This window comes from Budorcas taxicolor, chromosome 23 (assembly GCF_023091745.1).
Source record: "Budorcas taxicolor isolate Tak-1 chromosome 23, Takin1.1, whole genome shotgun sequence".
Taxonomy (NCBI): domain Eukaryota; kingdom Metazoa; phylum Chordata; class Mammalia; order Artiodactyla; family Bovidae; genus Budorcas; species Budorcas taxicolor.
In genome coordinates, this window is record NC_068932.1 from 20,268,658 (window position 1) to 20,282,377 (window position 13,720).

The 13,720-nt window shown below is 42.1% G+C and overlaps 1 protein-coding gene across 1 annotated transcript in view; it reads left to right on the top strand.

Moving 5' to 3' along the window:
- Positions 1-8,247: 8,247 nt before the first annotated feature.
- ENTPD7 (ectonucleoside triphosphate diphosphohydrolase 7) overlaps positions 8,248-13,720 on the top strand; it is a gene marked incomplete at its 5' end in the record, with an annotated part of 30,683 nt that continues 25,210 nt past the window's right edge. The window contains one exon of the mRNA XM_052661029.1: positions 8,248-8,438. Coding sequence (XP_052516989.1) covers positions 8,248-8,438 — 191 coding nt within the window. The remainder of the gene's footprint in view (positions 8,439-13,720) is intronic.

Consider the following 13,720-nt stretch of genomic DNA (forward strand, 5'->3'; position numbering starts at 1 on the left):
TACTAACATAGTATATCATCAAACATTTTAATCTTTCCCAGATTGGTAGCTGAGAAAATGGTATTTAATGTAATTTTTCCCTACATTTTAATTGTGAAAATTGTCAAACATACAGCACATTGAAAGAAGAGTGCTGCTGCTGCTGCTAAGTCGCTTCAGTCGTGTCTGACACTGTGCGACCCCATAGACGGCAGCCCACCAGGCTCAGCCGCCCCTGGGATTCTCCAGGCAAGAACACTGGAGTGGGTTGCCATTTCCTTCTCCAATGCATGAAAGTGAAAAGTGAAAGTGAAGTCGCTCAGTCGTGCCCGACTCTTACCGACCCCATGGACTGCAGCCTACCAGGCTCCTCTGTCACTGGGATTTTCCAGGCAAGAGTACTGGAGTGGGGTACCATTGCCTTCTCTGTGAAAGAAGAGTAACCCCCTTCATACTGATTTTAACAATTAAGGATATTTTTTAGCTCAAATAATTGGCTATCTAGAGATAGAATGGAATTCAGGTTTCACTGGACTCAGTAACTTAACCATGTCATCAAGAATTTGGGGGGTTGGGCTCCCTCAAACACTCTCTAAGAAAAGCAAATAAACTTTTTATTTGCTCCAGGAAATATGTCTCTTTACCTGGGATTAGGCTGTGTGACCACTCCTGAAAGCAAATGCTGCTGCTAAGTCGCGTCAGTTGTGTCCGACCCTGTGCGACCCCATAGACAGCAGCCCACGAGGCTCCCCCCGTCCCTGGGATTCTCCAGGCAAGAACACTGGAGTGGGTTGCCATTTCCTTCTCCAGTGCATTAAAGTGAAAAGTGAAAGTGAAGTCGCTCAGTCATGTCCGACTCTTAGCGACCCCATGGACTGTAGCCTACCAGGCTCCTCCATCCATGGGATTCTCCAGGCAAGAGTACTGGAGTGGGGTGCCATCACCTTCTCCGCCTGAAAGCAACAGCTGTAGCCAAAGAATGGGACTTTGCCCATTACCTTAGGCCTGACTTGCATGTCCCACTCTTAGAGCCAGGATGGAGTCAGAATCCTCAAATTCACATGTCCTATTGAAGGTGCCCACACTTAAATAAAATCAGAATGGAAACCAAGAGAAGGAGATTAATATCCTTCTCCCCATCCCTTCACCCCAAGTACTGTGGGCATTTTCAACTGCATCCCACCTCCCCAGCTGATATTTCTGAAGAGCCTTTCATTTCTGTGAATGACTTGTGGCACTGATTTCCTGTGTTTGTTAAATTTTCAATCATCCTACTTGTTAATTCACTTCCTACAGTTGCTGTCCTCTTTTTGCACTGCTAGGCCATCGTTTTTCAAAGTACTCCAACACATGGCTATAGTGTTATTAGACTTTTACTGAAGGTTCAGGGTTGTGGAGAGGATTATAATGTATCACAGAACTCAAAGATGAGTTCTAGATGTCAATGCTATTATCTGAAATTTCCCTGACCACCTTGTCTTGAAGACTAGTGATTTTAAAATATGTCTGCAAATTGTTTGATACTTCCCCCTTCAAAAAGTGAAGCCTAACTGCCCCACCTTTGAATGTGGACTGAGAGTTAGTGACTGGCTTTTAACAAATAACATGTGGCATAAGTGAAGATATGTGATTTCTGAGGCTAGGTCATAAAAAGAAAAAGCTTCTACCTGGCACTCACATTATCCTTCTCTCTCAGATCACTCTGGGAGAAGCCAGCTGCCACATCATGAAGACACCCAAGGATCCCAGGAAAGGGTCCATGTGAGAAGACACAGAGTCCTCCCACCAACAGACAGCATCAACTTGCCAGCCATGTAAGTATGCCATTTTAGCAGCATAAAATCTTAACTGGTCAGTGCCAGTTAAGATGTCAGATGACTAGAACCCCAGCTGACATGTTGATTGCAGCCTCTGAGACCCTGAGCCAAACTGCTTGTAAATTCCTGATCCACAGAAACTGGAAGAGATAATTTATTATACAACTATAAAGAAACAATATAGGGACTCTCTTGGGCTGCTCTCTCCTGTCTTGTCTGCCATCACCTTGCACAGGTCCCTCATCTTTCTTTTCATTTTTTTTTTCTTTACCAGAGCTCCCCAAACTGAGTCTCTAGAGGGAATGCTCAAAATTTCTGTGTTTTATTTGGAGAGTAACTGAAGTCTTCTTGGTCTAAACCTCTCCCATCTACAATAAGCCCAGGGGATCCTACTTTCCCTGACCAAACATACCCATTATCATCCAAAACCTACATATTCTGTCTTCCTACCAGGCCAGCTGATACCAGGCCCACTCAAACAGCTGCCAGCTTTTAAAACAATTATTCTTGCCCTAATAGAAGTATGCGTGAGCATAGTGCTACATGAGCAGACAGGAAGCACATGAGCTCCCTGGGGGAGCTCACAGAGAGAAGGTGACACTGAGCTGAGCTTTGCAGAGTTCATTTGGTAGAGAAGTGAAAGAAAGTCATTTACACAGAAGTAATAACAAGTGCAAAGGCTCAGAGGTAAGAAAAGGCATAATTCTGAGAACTGTAAATATGTCAGGGTTGTATGTGAGAATATCTGTTGAGTAGCCTGGATGATACTGGTGGTTAGATCATGTCAGGCATTTTAAGCCAAGACAAGAGGAGCCTGGCAGCCTACAGTCCATGGGGTCGCAAAGAATCAGACACGACTTAAGCACACATCAGTTAGGAGACCACAGCTAACAGAATCCCCTGATTCAACTGATTTAAAACAAGAACAATAATGAATTTAGTACCTTAAATAATAAGTCCGTAAATAGGGCTTCTCCCATGTTTTTTCTACAGCGGCTCCAGGTATCCTTAAGATTATTTCTGGAGGTAGAAAAGGGCCGTTTTCTTCTCTCTCTCATTATGTAAACTTTTAATTTCTTTTAAGATGGAGGAAATCTTTCCCGAAAATGTCTTTCATCCTCCTCCCATTCCTCCCAACACCTGACTTCCCTTTAGCTAGAACTGTACCGTATGCCCGGGCTCAATACTTGGTAAAGGAATAGGCCACTATGATTGATACGGACCAGTCACAGTTTACTCTCTAGGGCTGAGGTGGGAGCTAGCACTCTTGAAACACAGAGCCAAGCATAGCAGTGTGGTTACTAGAGTAAAACTGGGATTCTGTTTAACAAGGTGGAAGAGAGGTCATTGGTGTTTTGGGTAGGGAGTCAGCAGAATCTGCCACACTATGCCAAGGAATTTGGGCGGGAAACCACAGAAGGATTTAAAAACAGCAAATAGCATGATTATATTTCACTATGTCAGAATAGAAGGGTACTCAAGTGGGGCATGGGTCTTTGGAGGTAGGGTGACCAGTTAGAAGATTTCAGCAGATGATATTAGAGAGAATTTTAGGTCTTTGAATTAGGAACACCCAGTGACTAACTGGATGGAATGGGAAAAGGAAGTAGAAGGAATAGATTTAAGAATGACTTGCAGATTTCTGCTTGGGTGAATCACAGGGTATTTCATCAAAGTTGGGAATATGCATGGAGGAAGTTTGGGTGGATAAGGTGATGAGTGGAGTGACAGTGAATTTGGTCTTGGACAATAAAGTACCTACAGGACACATCAGGAGAGATCAGTAAATTTGGAGGGGATAGCGAAGACCACATTAAACTCCATTAGAGGTTAGCGCAGGATGAAGTGTGGAATGAAGGAGAATTGATGAGAAATTAAGCTAAGCATACAACTAACACATAGTGTGGGGCTGGTTTGACTGATTTTGCTCAGGGCTGGGTAGAGTCAAAGACATCTTGAGAAAATTGCAAATTTAATTGTAGACAAGCCTTTAAAAAGCAGTTAAAACCCTGTTTTGAAATGCGTATTTCTGTAATTTGTTTCAACATGTTGAATTACAGCAAATGAGATGGAGAAATGATCTCAACCCATTTTTTTGGCCTCCTGACTGGAAACCTCAGAACTCAGCCCTGTAAGCTGTTAATCAAATAAGCACTGCAGGCTTTTGTAAAGAATCATGCTTTACAAATGCCTGAAGGCAGTATTGGGATTAAAATGTAGGTTTCTTTTCTGCTTTTCAAATTGTATTTATTTATTTTTGGGTGCACTGGGTCTTCGTTGTTGTGCATAGGCTTTCTCTAGTTGCGGTGAGTGGGGGTTAATCTCTAGTTATGATAAGCAGGCTTCTCACTGAGATGGCTTCTGTTGTTGCAGAGCATGGGCTCTAGAGCCCGAGGGCTCAGTAACTGTGGCACACAGGCTCAGTTGTCTTGCGGCATGTGGAAACTTCCCAGACCAGGGTCAAAGCCCTGTCCCCTGTAGGTAGGCAGACTCTTAACCACTGGACCACCAGGGAAGTCCTCTTTTCTGTTTTGTAACAGTAGTTATGAAATGTAAATTTAGAAGATGTTTGAATGTACCATCAAGTTCTAATAGTTCATCAACCATGTACATTAAGTACAGTTTAAAACATAAATAGGCATTTTATTTCTGCTCAAAAACACTCACTCCACTTTAGTGGAACACTGGAATTTTACATAAATTAGATTTATAACTGCATAGTTAGTAGGCAACTTCAAGAATTAAAAAAAAAAGCCACAACATTTGTTGAATTTTTCCCACATCTATCTTTTTCCAGGCACTAAACTGGGCTCTAGAACAATAAAAACCACTTGACATTTGTATATTTTTGTGATTAATTCTAACTTTATGCAACTATTCTACTCAATGTAGTTTCTGGGGGCCTGGATAAAATATAACACTTGAAGCAGAGTAAGGCTTGAGAGACAAAGAAGAAAGGTGAGGATTGAAGCAAGCTAGGAAACTCAACCAGGTTGGGAGGGTAATGGAAGAAAAAAGAAACAATCACAAGAGACTGAATATACAAACTGGATAATGGTCAGACCACAAATGACAATTAAAACTCTGACCCACAATCAGCAATCAGCTCAGCAATCAATCTCTGCAGCAATCAGCCCAGAATTCTTATGACTGGTCAATGACCGTCAGCTTTCCCGATTTTTGCCCTCCTCTTCCAACTCAGGACCAACTGGAGAAAATCAAATATGCTCCACTAAAACAATCACATAAGATGCCATACTTCTAGTGAGCCTGCCTCCAGCTTCCCCATGCCAGTACTCTCAAATCAGTGCATACGTGAAATCTTCCCTTTTTGTTTTTCTACCTTAAACTTTCCCACTCCCCTGACAGTCTTTGGTTCTCTGCCAGATGCCAAGTGATAGTGAATGACTGCCTTGTTTTATTAGGCATAGAATAGCCTCTTTGTTCTCATTTCGGTGGTCTTCCTTTATTCCCACAGTCATTCATTCACTTATTTGTCATATATGAATCATATTTTGTGTGCCAGGGAGTGTCCAACATTGCTGTGGAAGCAGATAGTCCTTGCCCTCAAGGATATCCTGTCTATGGGGATAGATACATACATAATATAACTAACTCAACGTGGTAAGTGAAACAGTAGGCATCTATAAACGAGGTGTAGATAAGTAAGGCTTTTAGGGAAAGTGACCCTGAAATCGAAGATAAGGGACGACGCTGAGTTATCTGGCAAGGAGGATCAAGGCAGGTGGAGGCGAGAGATGGAGGAGGCAGAAACCAGAGGTGTGCGACTGGAGCATAAAAAGGGAGGTGAACAGTGAACATAAAAAGGTGAACATAAAAAGGGAGCTGCATGGGCAAGTCGTGGACGGCCATGTGTGTGCCACGTTTGTAAGGACTTGGACTTCATTCTGTCCAAGCGGTTCCCTCCTGGAAATGAGAGGAACCCCTGATACAACCAAGGCACAAAAGCAACATTCAAGAAACATCCTTGTGTGTATCACCGTAAGGCCCGGGACGGCAGGGACACAGCCGCTCGTAATGTCTGGCTCACAGTAGACATTCACTGAATGTTGGATGAATGGATATAAGTGCTTCGGTGTAGTCGTCATTGTCCCCAGTTTATGTTTTTTTTCTCACGGGACAAGACAGGGAATCCGGGGCATGTTTGAGAGACTGTAGGGAGAACTGCCGTTCTGGAGGGCAGGGTTTGTGGACACAAAACCTCCGATTGGCTGTAGGCAAGGAACGCACTTCTGTCGCGAACCCCCAGCTCCTAACCTTCCCCCATCCACCCCCACTCCCCCCAAAGGCAATTGGCTCTGTCCCGAAAACAGCCTCAGAAAGAGGCCAGCACAGAACCCGCGCCACCGAGAGGGCAAGCAGCCGCTGGGTACCTGGGCGCAGTTTGGTACCTCTCCGCTTGCGCACCCCTGCCGGCCATCCAGGCGGAGCCACATACGACACACTTCTAGATTGGACGCGCAGGAAATCCCGGGGCGGGCATTAAGGCCGAGCGCTCTAGGGGATTGGCCACCCTGGCGGACCGACGTGCGGACGACGGAGCTGGTTTGCCCTTCGCTGAGGAGGGCGGATCCCTCTCCGCGGGTCCCCTGTCAGTCATTGGCTCTCTGTGGTTTCCTTGGGGACGTGGCGCCGCCAGCTGCCCGGGCCTCCTTCCGGCTCGGTTAGAAGCTGCTTGGAGCGCTACTGGACCTAGAAGAACGGTGCCGAGGGAGCCGGCTGGCCGTTCGACCGGTGAGTGTGAGCATGGGAACGCTGTGGGGCCCGAAGGGGTGTCCAGGGAAAGAGGAACTCGCATCCCCGCCACCTGGGGACGGCGGGTTCCTCGAGGACGTCGCCGGCCCTCTAGAACACCCGGCTCCCAGGGAGCCGGGGTAGGGTCCACTGAGCCCCAGGAACGAGAGCAAACGCATCTGGAGTGGGATCCTGGGGAGTGGGTGGGCGCCATGGCTTCTCGTGAGGGGGAATGGGGGTATAGTCTCGTGGGCACTGCTGGAGATGAACCTGAAACCCAACCAACTCTTTCCAGGCTGCAGACTTAGGAGATGCCGAGGACGAGGAGACTACCTTTTCAAGGCAAAAGGAAAAGGAGGTGACAGGCATTGAGACCACTGAAGGGAACCCATGGCTAGGTAAGACTGCACACTTTATCCTCTGCTGGAAGCTCAGTTGGGGGCTGGCAGGCAGGTTGAGAGGCCTTGGGAGATTGTTACAAGTGAGGTTTACTCTAATGCTGCATGTGGACTTTGCAGCCTGGTCAAATGGATGCAAAGAAGATCAGAGTTGCATTCTTTTGAAGGCGGATACCGCAATACTTTTCAGCCGTGTCCCAGGGGTGACTGAGTGAGTGCTTGCTCTGTTCTAATAAGTGCTACTAGGTTGTAATGTTCTTTCAGATTTCCATTTGAGTGAGGCTAGGTGCCCCTTGAGGAAGTTAAACAAAAACACAAACAAAAAAAATTTTTTGTTTTGTAATGAACTTTGAAAACAGACTGAGGTCCTTTTGAATTAGTATGCAAAGTGAACTTCACAGTTGAATACACTTATTCATACATTATAATACTCAAGGTTTCAGAGAAGATTTATGTGGATATGTGGGTCAACTTGTACCAAATGAGACAGTTGTCAAATAGGATAAATGGAGAAAGATGCAGGACAGTATACCTACTGGTGTAAAACCAAAGGAGTGGAGATACATACACACACACACACATACACAGATATATTACCTTGATGGTATGTATTTATTCTTGTGTATGCATAAAGTCCATGAGATTGCAAAGAGTCAGACACGACTTGAGTGAGCGACACACACACACATAGAATGTCCCTGGGTAACAGTGGGATTGCAAAGAGTCAGACATGACTGAATGAAAGACACACACATACACACAAACACTGAGTGAGACACACACACACAGAATATCCCTGGGTAATAGTGGTTGCCTCTGAGAGGGAAAGGAGGGGTTAAGGCACAAGACTCAATCTCCACTATATATCCTTTAAACTGATTTTTTTTAAAAACTGTGTGTATATGTTACCCATTAAAATAGTTTTAAAAATCAGTTAATAAATTGTCTCTTCTGTTTTTTTTTGACAGTATTCTTGGTGGGACTGTTGCAAGTGCTGTGATTTTTCAATGTTATATGAGTTTGCACAGGGAGACTGGTGATCTTTTCATTAACATGAAGTTAGTTCTTTGAATTTCACCCCAAAGTGCAGACTCTGGAAAAAGAGCAGAGAAGGCTTTTCTGGTTTATATAGTAAAAGCTCCATGAACCATATAGGTCCTTTTCTAAACTTTGAGACTAAATGAACATTTAGACTTCTGGTGGCATAAATTTTTTGTCTTTATTAGGAAGGGCTTTAATCTAGTTTTAAAACCATTTTAGCACTCAGTTGTAGAGACTTTTCTTATTAATGTTTGTCTTATTTCAGGATCAGTTTTTCCTTCGTCTGCCCAGCCTCCTGGTACTTCACTGTGCCCACAGTGAGCCAATTTCCCCGGCAGCGGGTGGCATTTCTAGGACTCTTCTTCATATCCTGTCTCCTTTTACTTATGTTAATCATGGACTTTCGACATTGGGGTGCTTCATCACCACGAGATAGGCAATATGAAAGGTGAGTCAGCTTTACATTGCTTTGACCAGCTTTGGCAGTGAAGTCATAAATATTTTGATAAGCTGTTTAACATACTGCTACCTTAGGATGAGATGGTTAGATAGCATTACTGACTCAATGGACACGAATTTGAGTGAACTCCAGGAGATAAAGACAGAGAAGCCTGGGGTGCTGCAGTCCATGGGGTCACAAAGAGTTGGACACAACTTGGCGACTGAACAACAGCCACCTTTGACTCTTTTGGGGAATACTGGGGAATACTGCACTTTTAGTTAAAACTGCATGCCACTTACTACATTAAAAAGATCTTAATCCCTATTTTGGCAATGTTCAGTTCTGATTGAGAAATGCTAATGCTACCTTTCAACCATGAAAGGCATGTTTCTCTTTCCTTGTTTTGGTGGGCTGACTTACTGGGTGCATAAATGTTTACAATTGTTAACCTACTCTTGATGAATTGACCCTTTTATGGTTGTTAAATGACTCTTTATCTTTGATTGTATTCTTTGCTCTGAAATCTACTAGCCTGGTATTTCTGTGGCAGTTTCAGCTTTCTTGTGATTAGTGTTAGCATGATAGATGTTTTTCCATTCTTTTAGTTTTAGCCTTTTAGTTTCTTTGTATTTCAAGTGTGCTTCTGGTAGACAGAGTTTAGGTGAGTCTTTTTACCCAGTCTGACAATGTGTGCCTTTTATGTGGGCTGTTCAGGTTTTTCCATTAATCAGTTATCTTCAGGGTTTGATCTATCTTGCTATTTGTTTTCTGCTTGTCACATCTGTTCTTTGTTTGTCTTTCCTCTTTACCCCCCCTTTTCTTGAATACATTTTTTTATGATTCCATTTTATCTCCTTTGTTGTTTTGTTAGATATAATTCTGATTTTTAGTTTTTCAGTAGTTGCTTTATGGTTTAAGGCTTAGAGTATACATTTTTAACTTACTACTTCAAGTAATATACCTCTTCACACAGTGTAGAAACTTAACCACAGTGTACTTTCATTCTTCTCTTTCTCCTTGACCTTGGTGCTGTTGTTGTCTTACTTCTTACTTCTTCTACATATGTTGTAGGCTCTACCATACATTATTATTTTTGCCTTAAGCATTCAATTATTTTTTAAAGAGGTTTTTAAAAATAAGAAAAAAAAAGGTTGTATATTTACCATTTCTGGGCCTCTTCGTGCCTTTGTGTAGATTTCATATTTCCACGTATCATTTTCCTTTTGCCTAATGGTCTTCCTTTAACATTTCTAGTAGTATGAATCTGTGGTTGGTGATTTCTTTCAACTTTTATAGGACTGGAAAAGTCTTTATTTTGCTTTCCATTTAAAAGAAATGTCCACCGAGTATGGAAGTCTAGGTTGATCTTTTTTTTTTCTCTTTCTTTACAGATGATGCGTCACTGTCTTCTGGCTTGTCTTAGGAGAGCTCTGTTGTCATTTTTTTCTTTGTTCTCTGTACGTATTGTGTCTTCCTCTGGCTGCTTTTAAGGTTTTCTCTTTATCACTGGTTTTGAACAATTTGATTGTAATGGGCTTTGGTGTAGTTTTCGTCATGATTCTTATGTTTGTGATTTCTTTATTCTTGGGACTATGGATTTATAATTTTTAAACAAATTTGGGAAAATGTTAATATTATTTCTTCAAATATTTTCCTATACTCTCCCACTTTTCCTTTGGTGTCTCCAGTGACATATGTTGAGTCATACCCACCTATGTTCTGCTCACTTCCCACCCCCCCCAGTCTTTTTCTCTCTCTGTATTTTTCTGGATATTTTATATTGCTGTGCCTTCCAATTCATTAGTATTTTCTTCTGTGAGTCTAACCTATTGTTAGTTCCATGAGAGCTGAATACCTTTTTTCACAGAAAATACATTTGGAATTATTTAATATAGCTTTTATTTGATATAGCTTACCAGTGCATAGAAGATCTATATTCCTTTAAAACAGTTATTTTGCTATTTTTTATTTTTTAAATTTATTTTATTCTATTCAGCTACACTGGCTCTTAATTTCAGCATGTGGGATCCAGTTCCCTGACCAGGGATCGAACCCTGCTCCCCTGCATTGGGGTGCAGAATCTAAGCCACTGGACTATCAGGAAAATCCGAGTTTTGCTATTTTTTAAAGATTAGTTTCTGGTTAGGTTACAGAATGAAGTGGTAATATATTGTGTTCATCATCTGCAACATGATTTTCTCCTTACGGCTTCTCAGAAGTATCAATTAGGAGGCTTTGGGCTACAAGTAATAGTAGGACTGACTTACATAATAAGAATGTTTATTGGCTCACAGAATGAGAAGTCCAGGGGTAGAAGGACCACAAGTTCAACACTGGCTCTCAGGATGGGAGTCTCTGTCTCAGTTGCCCATTTTGTCAGCATACTAAGTCGTTGTACAATAGTAGCCAGGGCTACCTCCATTCTCACTCATGTCCTGTAGGAGAGAAACAGGTCTTTCCATGCTCTCTTAAAAGAATGAAAACCCTTCCTGGAAACCTCCAGCAACTCTTTCCTTGAGTCTTTTTTTGGTCAGAATTGGGACACATGCATCCTCCCCTTAAATTTCTGGGTTGTTCTGTCCCCAGAATTTCTCATTTCCTATTCACTTTGGTCATTCATTCATTAAAACATTCAACAAACATTTATTGACTGGCCACTATGTGCTGAGTGATAGGAACTACGGCATGGAGACCTTGGTGCTTTTTTTCAAGAAGTTTGTTTTCAACTTTCTCCCTCCAGTAACAGTATTGTTTTGTATTTTTCTTTCTTCCTTTTCAAAGAGGAAACACTTCTTTAGATCGATGACAGAGTTATTAACAATTGGTCTTGAGAAACCTGTTAGCTTTAGAAAACTCAGTCCATAATTTGAGTGTTTTAAATGCTTATTGAGATTTTCTTGACATATTTGAGCAGTTTCTCATTGGAACATAGATGGTCTAATTATGGACTTATTTGTAGGATAATATGGCTAGAGTAAGGACTACTAGGCAGTGAGTGGTGATCTGTACAGTTAGAGGGACAGATCAGACTGGGCCTGTTAAGCTATTTCAGGGGGTTTGATGCTACTGCTAAGTCACTTCAGTCATGTCTGACTATGTGAGACCCCATAGACGGCAGCCCCCAGGTTCCCCCGTCCCTGGGATTCTCCAGGCAAGAACACTGGAGTGGGTTGCCATTTCCTTCTCCAATGCATGAAAGTGAAAAGTGAAAGTGAAGTTGCTCAGTCGTGTCTGACGATTAGCAACCCCATAGACTTCAGTCTACCAGGCTCCTCCGCCCATGGGATTTTCCAGGCAAGAGTTACTGGAGTGGGGTGTCACTGCCTTCTCCATTTAGGGAGTTTAGACATTATCCTAAGGGTAGAGGGAAGACTTTGAAAAACTTTGAAGAGTGATGTGATCAGAACTGCTTTTTAAGAAAAGGCCACTTTGGTGGCATTATGGAGAATAAATTGGAATACTCCAATAGAAAGATGATGGAGAGAAGAAAATGTATTTCCCAATGAGGGATTCATTGGAGGTAGAGTGATATGATAGTTCTCATCTACTACTAAACTCAGGTGGCCAGATTCAATAAATACTTGTGCTGAATTAACTGCAACAAGTTAGCCCCAGAGCTAAGGAACACTCAGACTGTGCTTGTATAGTGACTTAACAAAATCCTCACACCCCTGACAAAATCTTTACACCCTGTAATGCTCTGGCTAAGCAGCCAGTAGCTGTATAGCCTTAGAGCTCCTTGTTCTTTATTGAAAGGTTGTTTGCATATGGCCGCAAATTACCACGTGTCCTTAAACTTCACTCATGGCTGCCTATATGAGGCATTTAGGAAACAAACATCTGTTGAGAGCTTGCAGTATGTGAGACACTGAGCTAGACGCTAGAGTACAAAGACGAATAAAACGTGGCCCCTGAACTCAAGGAGTTTGTAATCTAGGTAGGAAGGCAGATGTGAAGGAATAATTGTTTCCCAGTGAGATAATAGTTTAACTGTGTAGAATCAGGAACAAAGAATCAGGGACTGTACATAGTCAAGAATCAGGAATAAAATTAAAAAGCAGAAATTAACCAGAAGAGGCTTATGAGTAACCATATTTGATGTCACTAAATTCATGTACTAGGAGCTTGTGTACTGTAGTGATAAGTTAGACTCTCAAATAGAGCCTCTTTGCTTTTGTTCTACAAACTGTATTTTTGTTTTTTTACGTTTTTATTTTTAGAGTGTAGTTGATTAACAATATTGTGTTAGTTTCAGGTGTACAGTAAAGTCATTCAATTATACATATACATGCATCTACTCTTTCCAAATTATTTTTGCATTTAGGTTGTTACATATTATGGAGCAGAGTTTTCTGTCCTATACAGTGGGTCCTTTTTGGTTATCCATTTAAAATATACTACTGTGTACATGTACATACTGTTTTAATTAGCGTGGTTCTCTCTTGTCTCAGACGTAGCAGGTAATAGCCAGTTAGAATGGTGGTAGTGGGAAGGGTATGGTGGTCATTAGATGTGGACACACTGATGGCAGTAATTAATAATATGCTGATATCTTGACAGTAGGCAGGAGAGAGGAAATTTATTAAAAGTAGACTCAATAACTCAGATTTTCTACAGACCATTTCTATAGTGGTATTCAATTCTATGAGAAAAGCGTGTTAGTCACTCAGCCATGTCCCACTCTTTTTGACCACATGGACTGTAGACCACCAGGCTCCTCTGTCCATGGAATTCTCCAGGCAAGAATACTGGAGTGGGTAGCCATTTCCTTCTCCAGGGGATCTTCCCAACCTACGGACTGAACCCAGTCTCCTTCATTGCTGGTGGATTCTTTACCATCTGAGCCAACAGGGAAGCCCCTGAATCATTTCGGGACCTTTAAAAAATACAAATAACGACTTTTTCTCAAGGAGATTCTAATATACAGCCTAAGTTGGGAAGCACTGTTCTACAGTTCAGTTATATTTATCTGGGAACATGGCATTGTGGTATAGGAAAAGAGGGTTGATTTTAGAGTTAATCAGCCCATCATTTTCTAGTTGAGTGATCTTAGACAGGTGTTGTACTCTGGTATCTCATTTCTTTAAATATAAAGTAGAGGTAAAAAATGCTTGCCTTGTCATTTGGATTAAAAAAGAAAAGCATCTAGGACTGCCTGGTGTGCACTGCGGATGTTAGGCTTATCAGTATTATTTGAAATAATCTTGATTTTTTTCTGTTCTCTGTTTTCTGCCTTGCAAATATACAGTGAAGGTAAATGAAGGTAAGGGGCAGCACTAACTCCATTT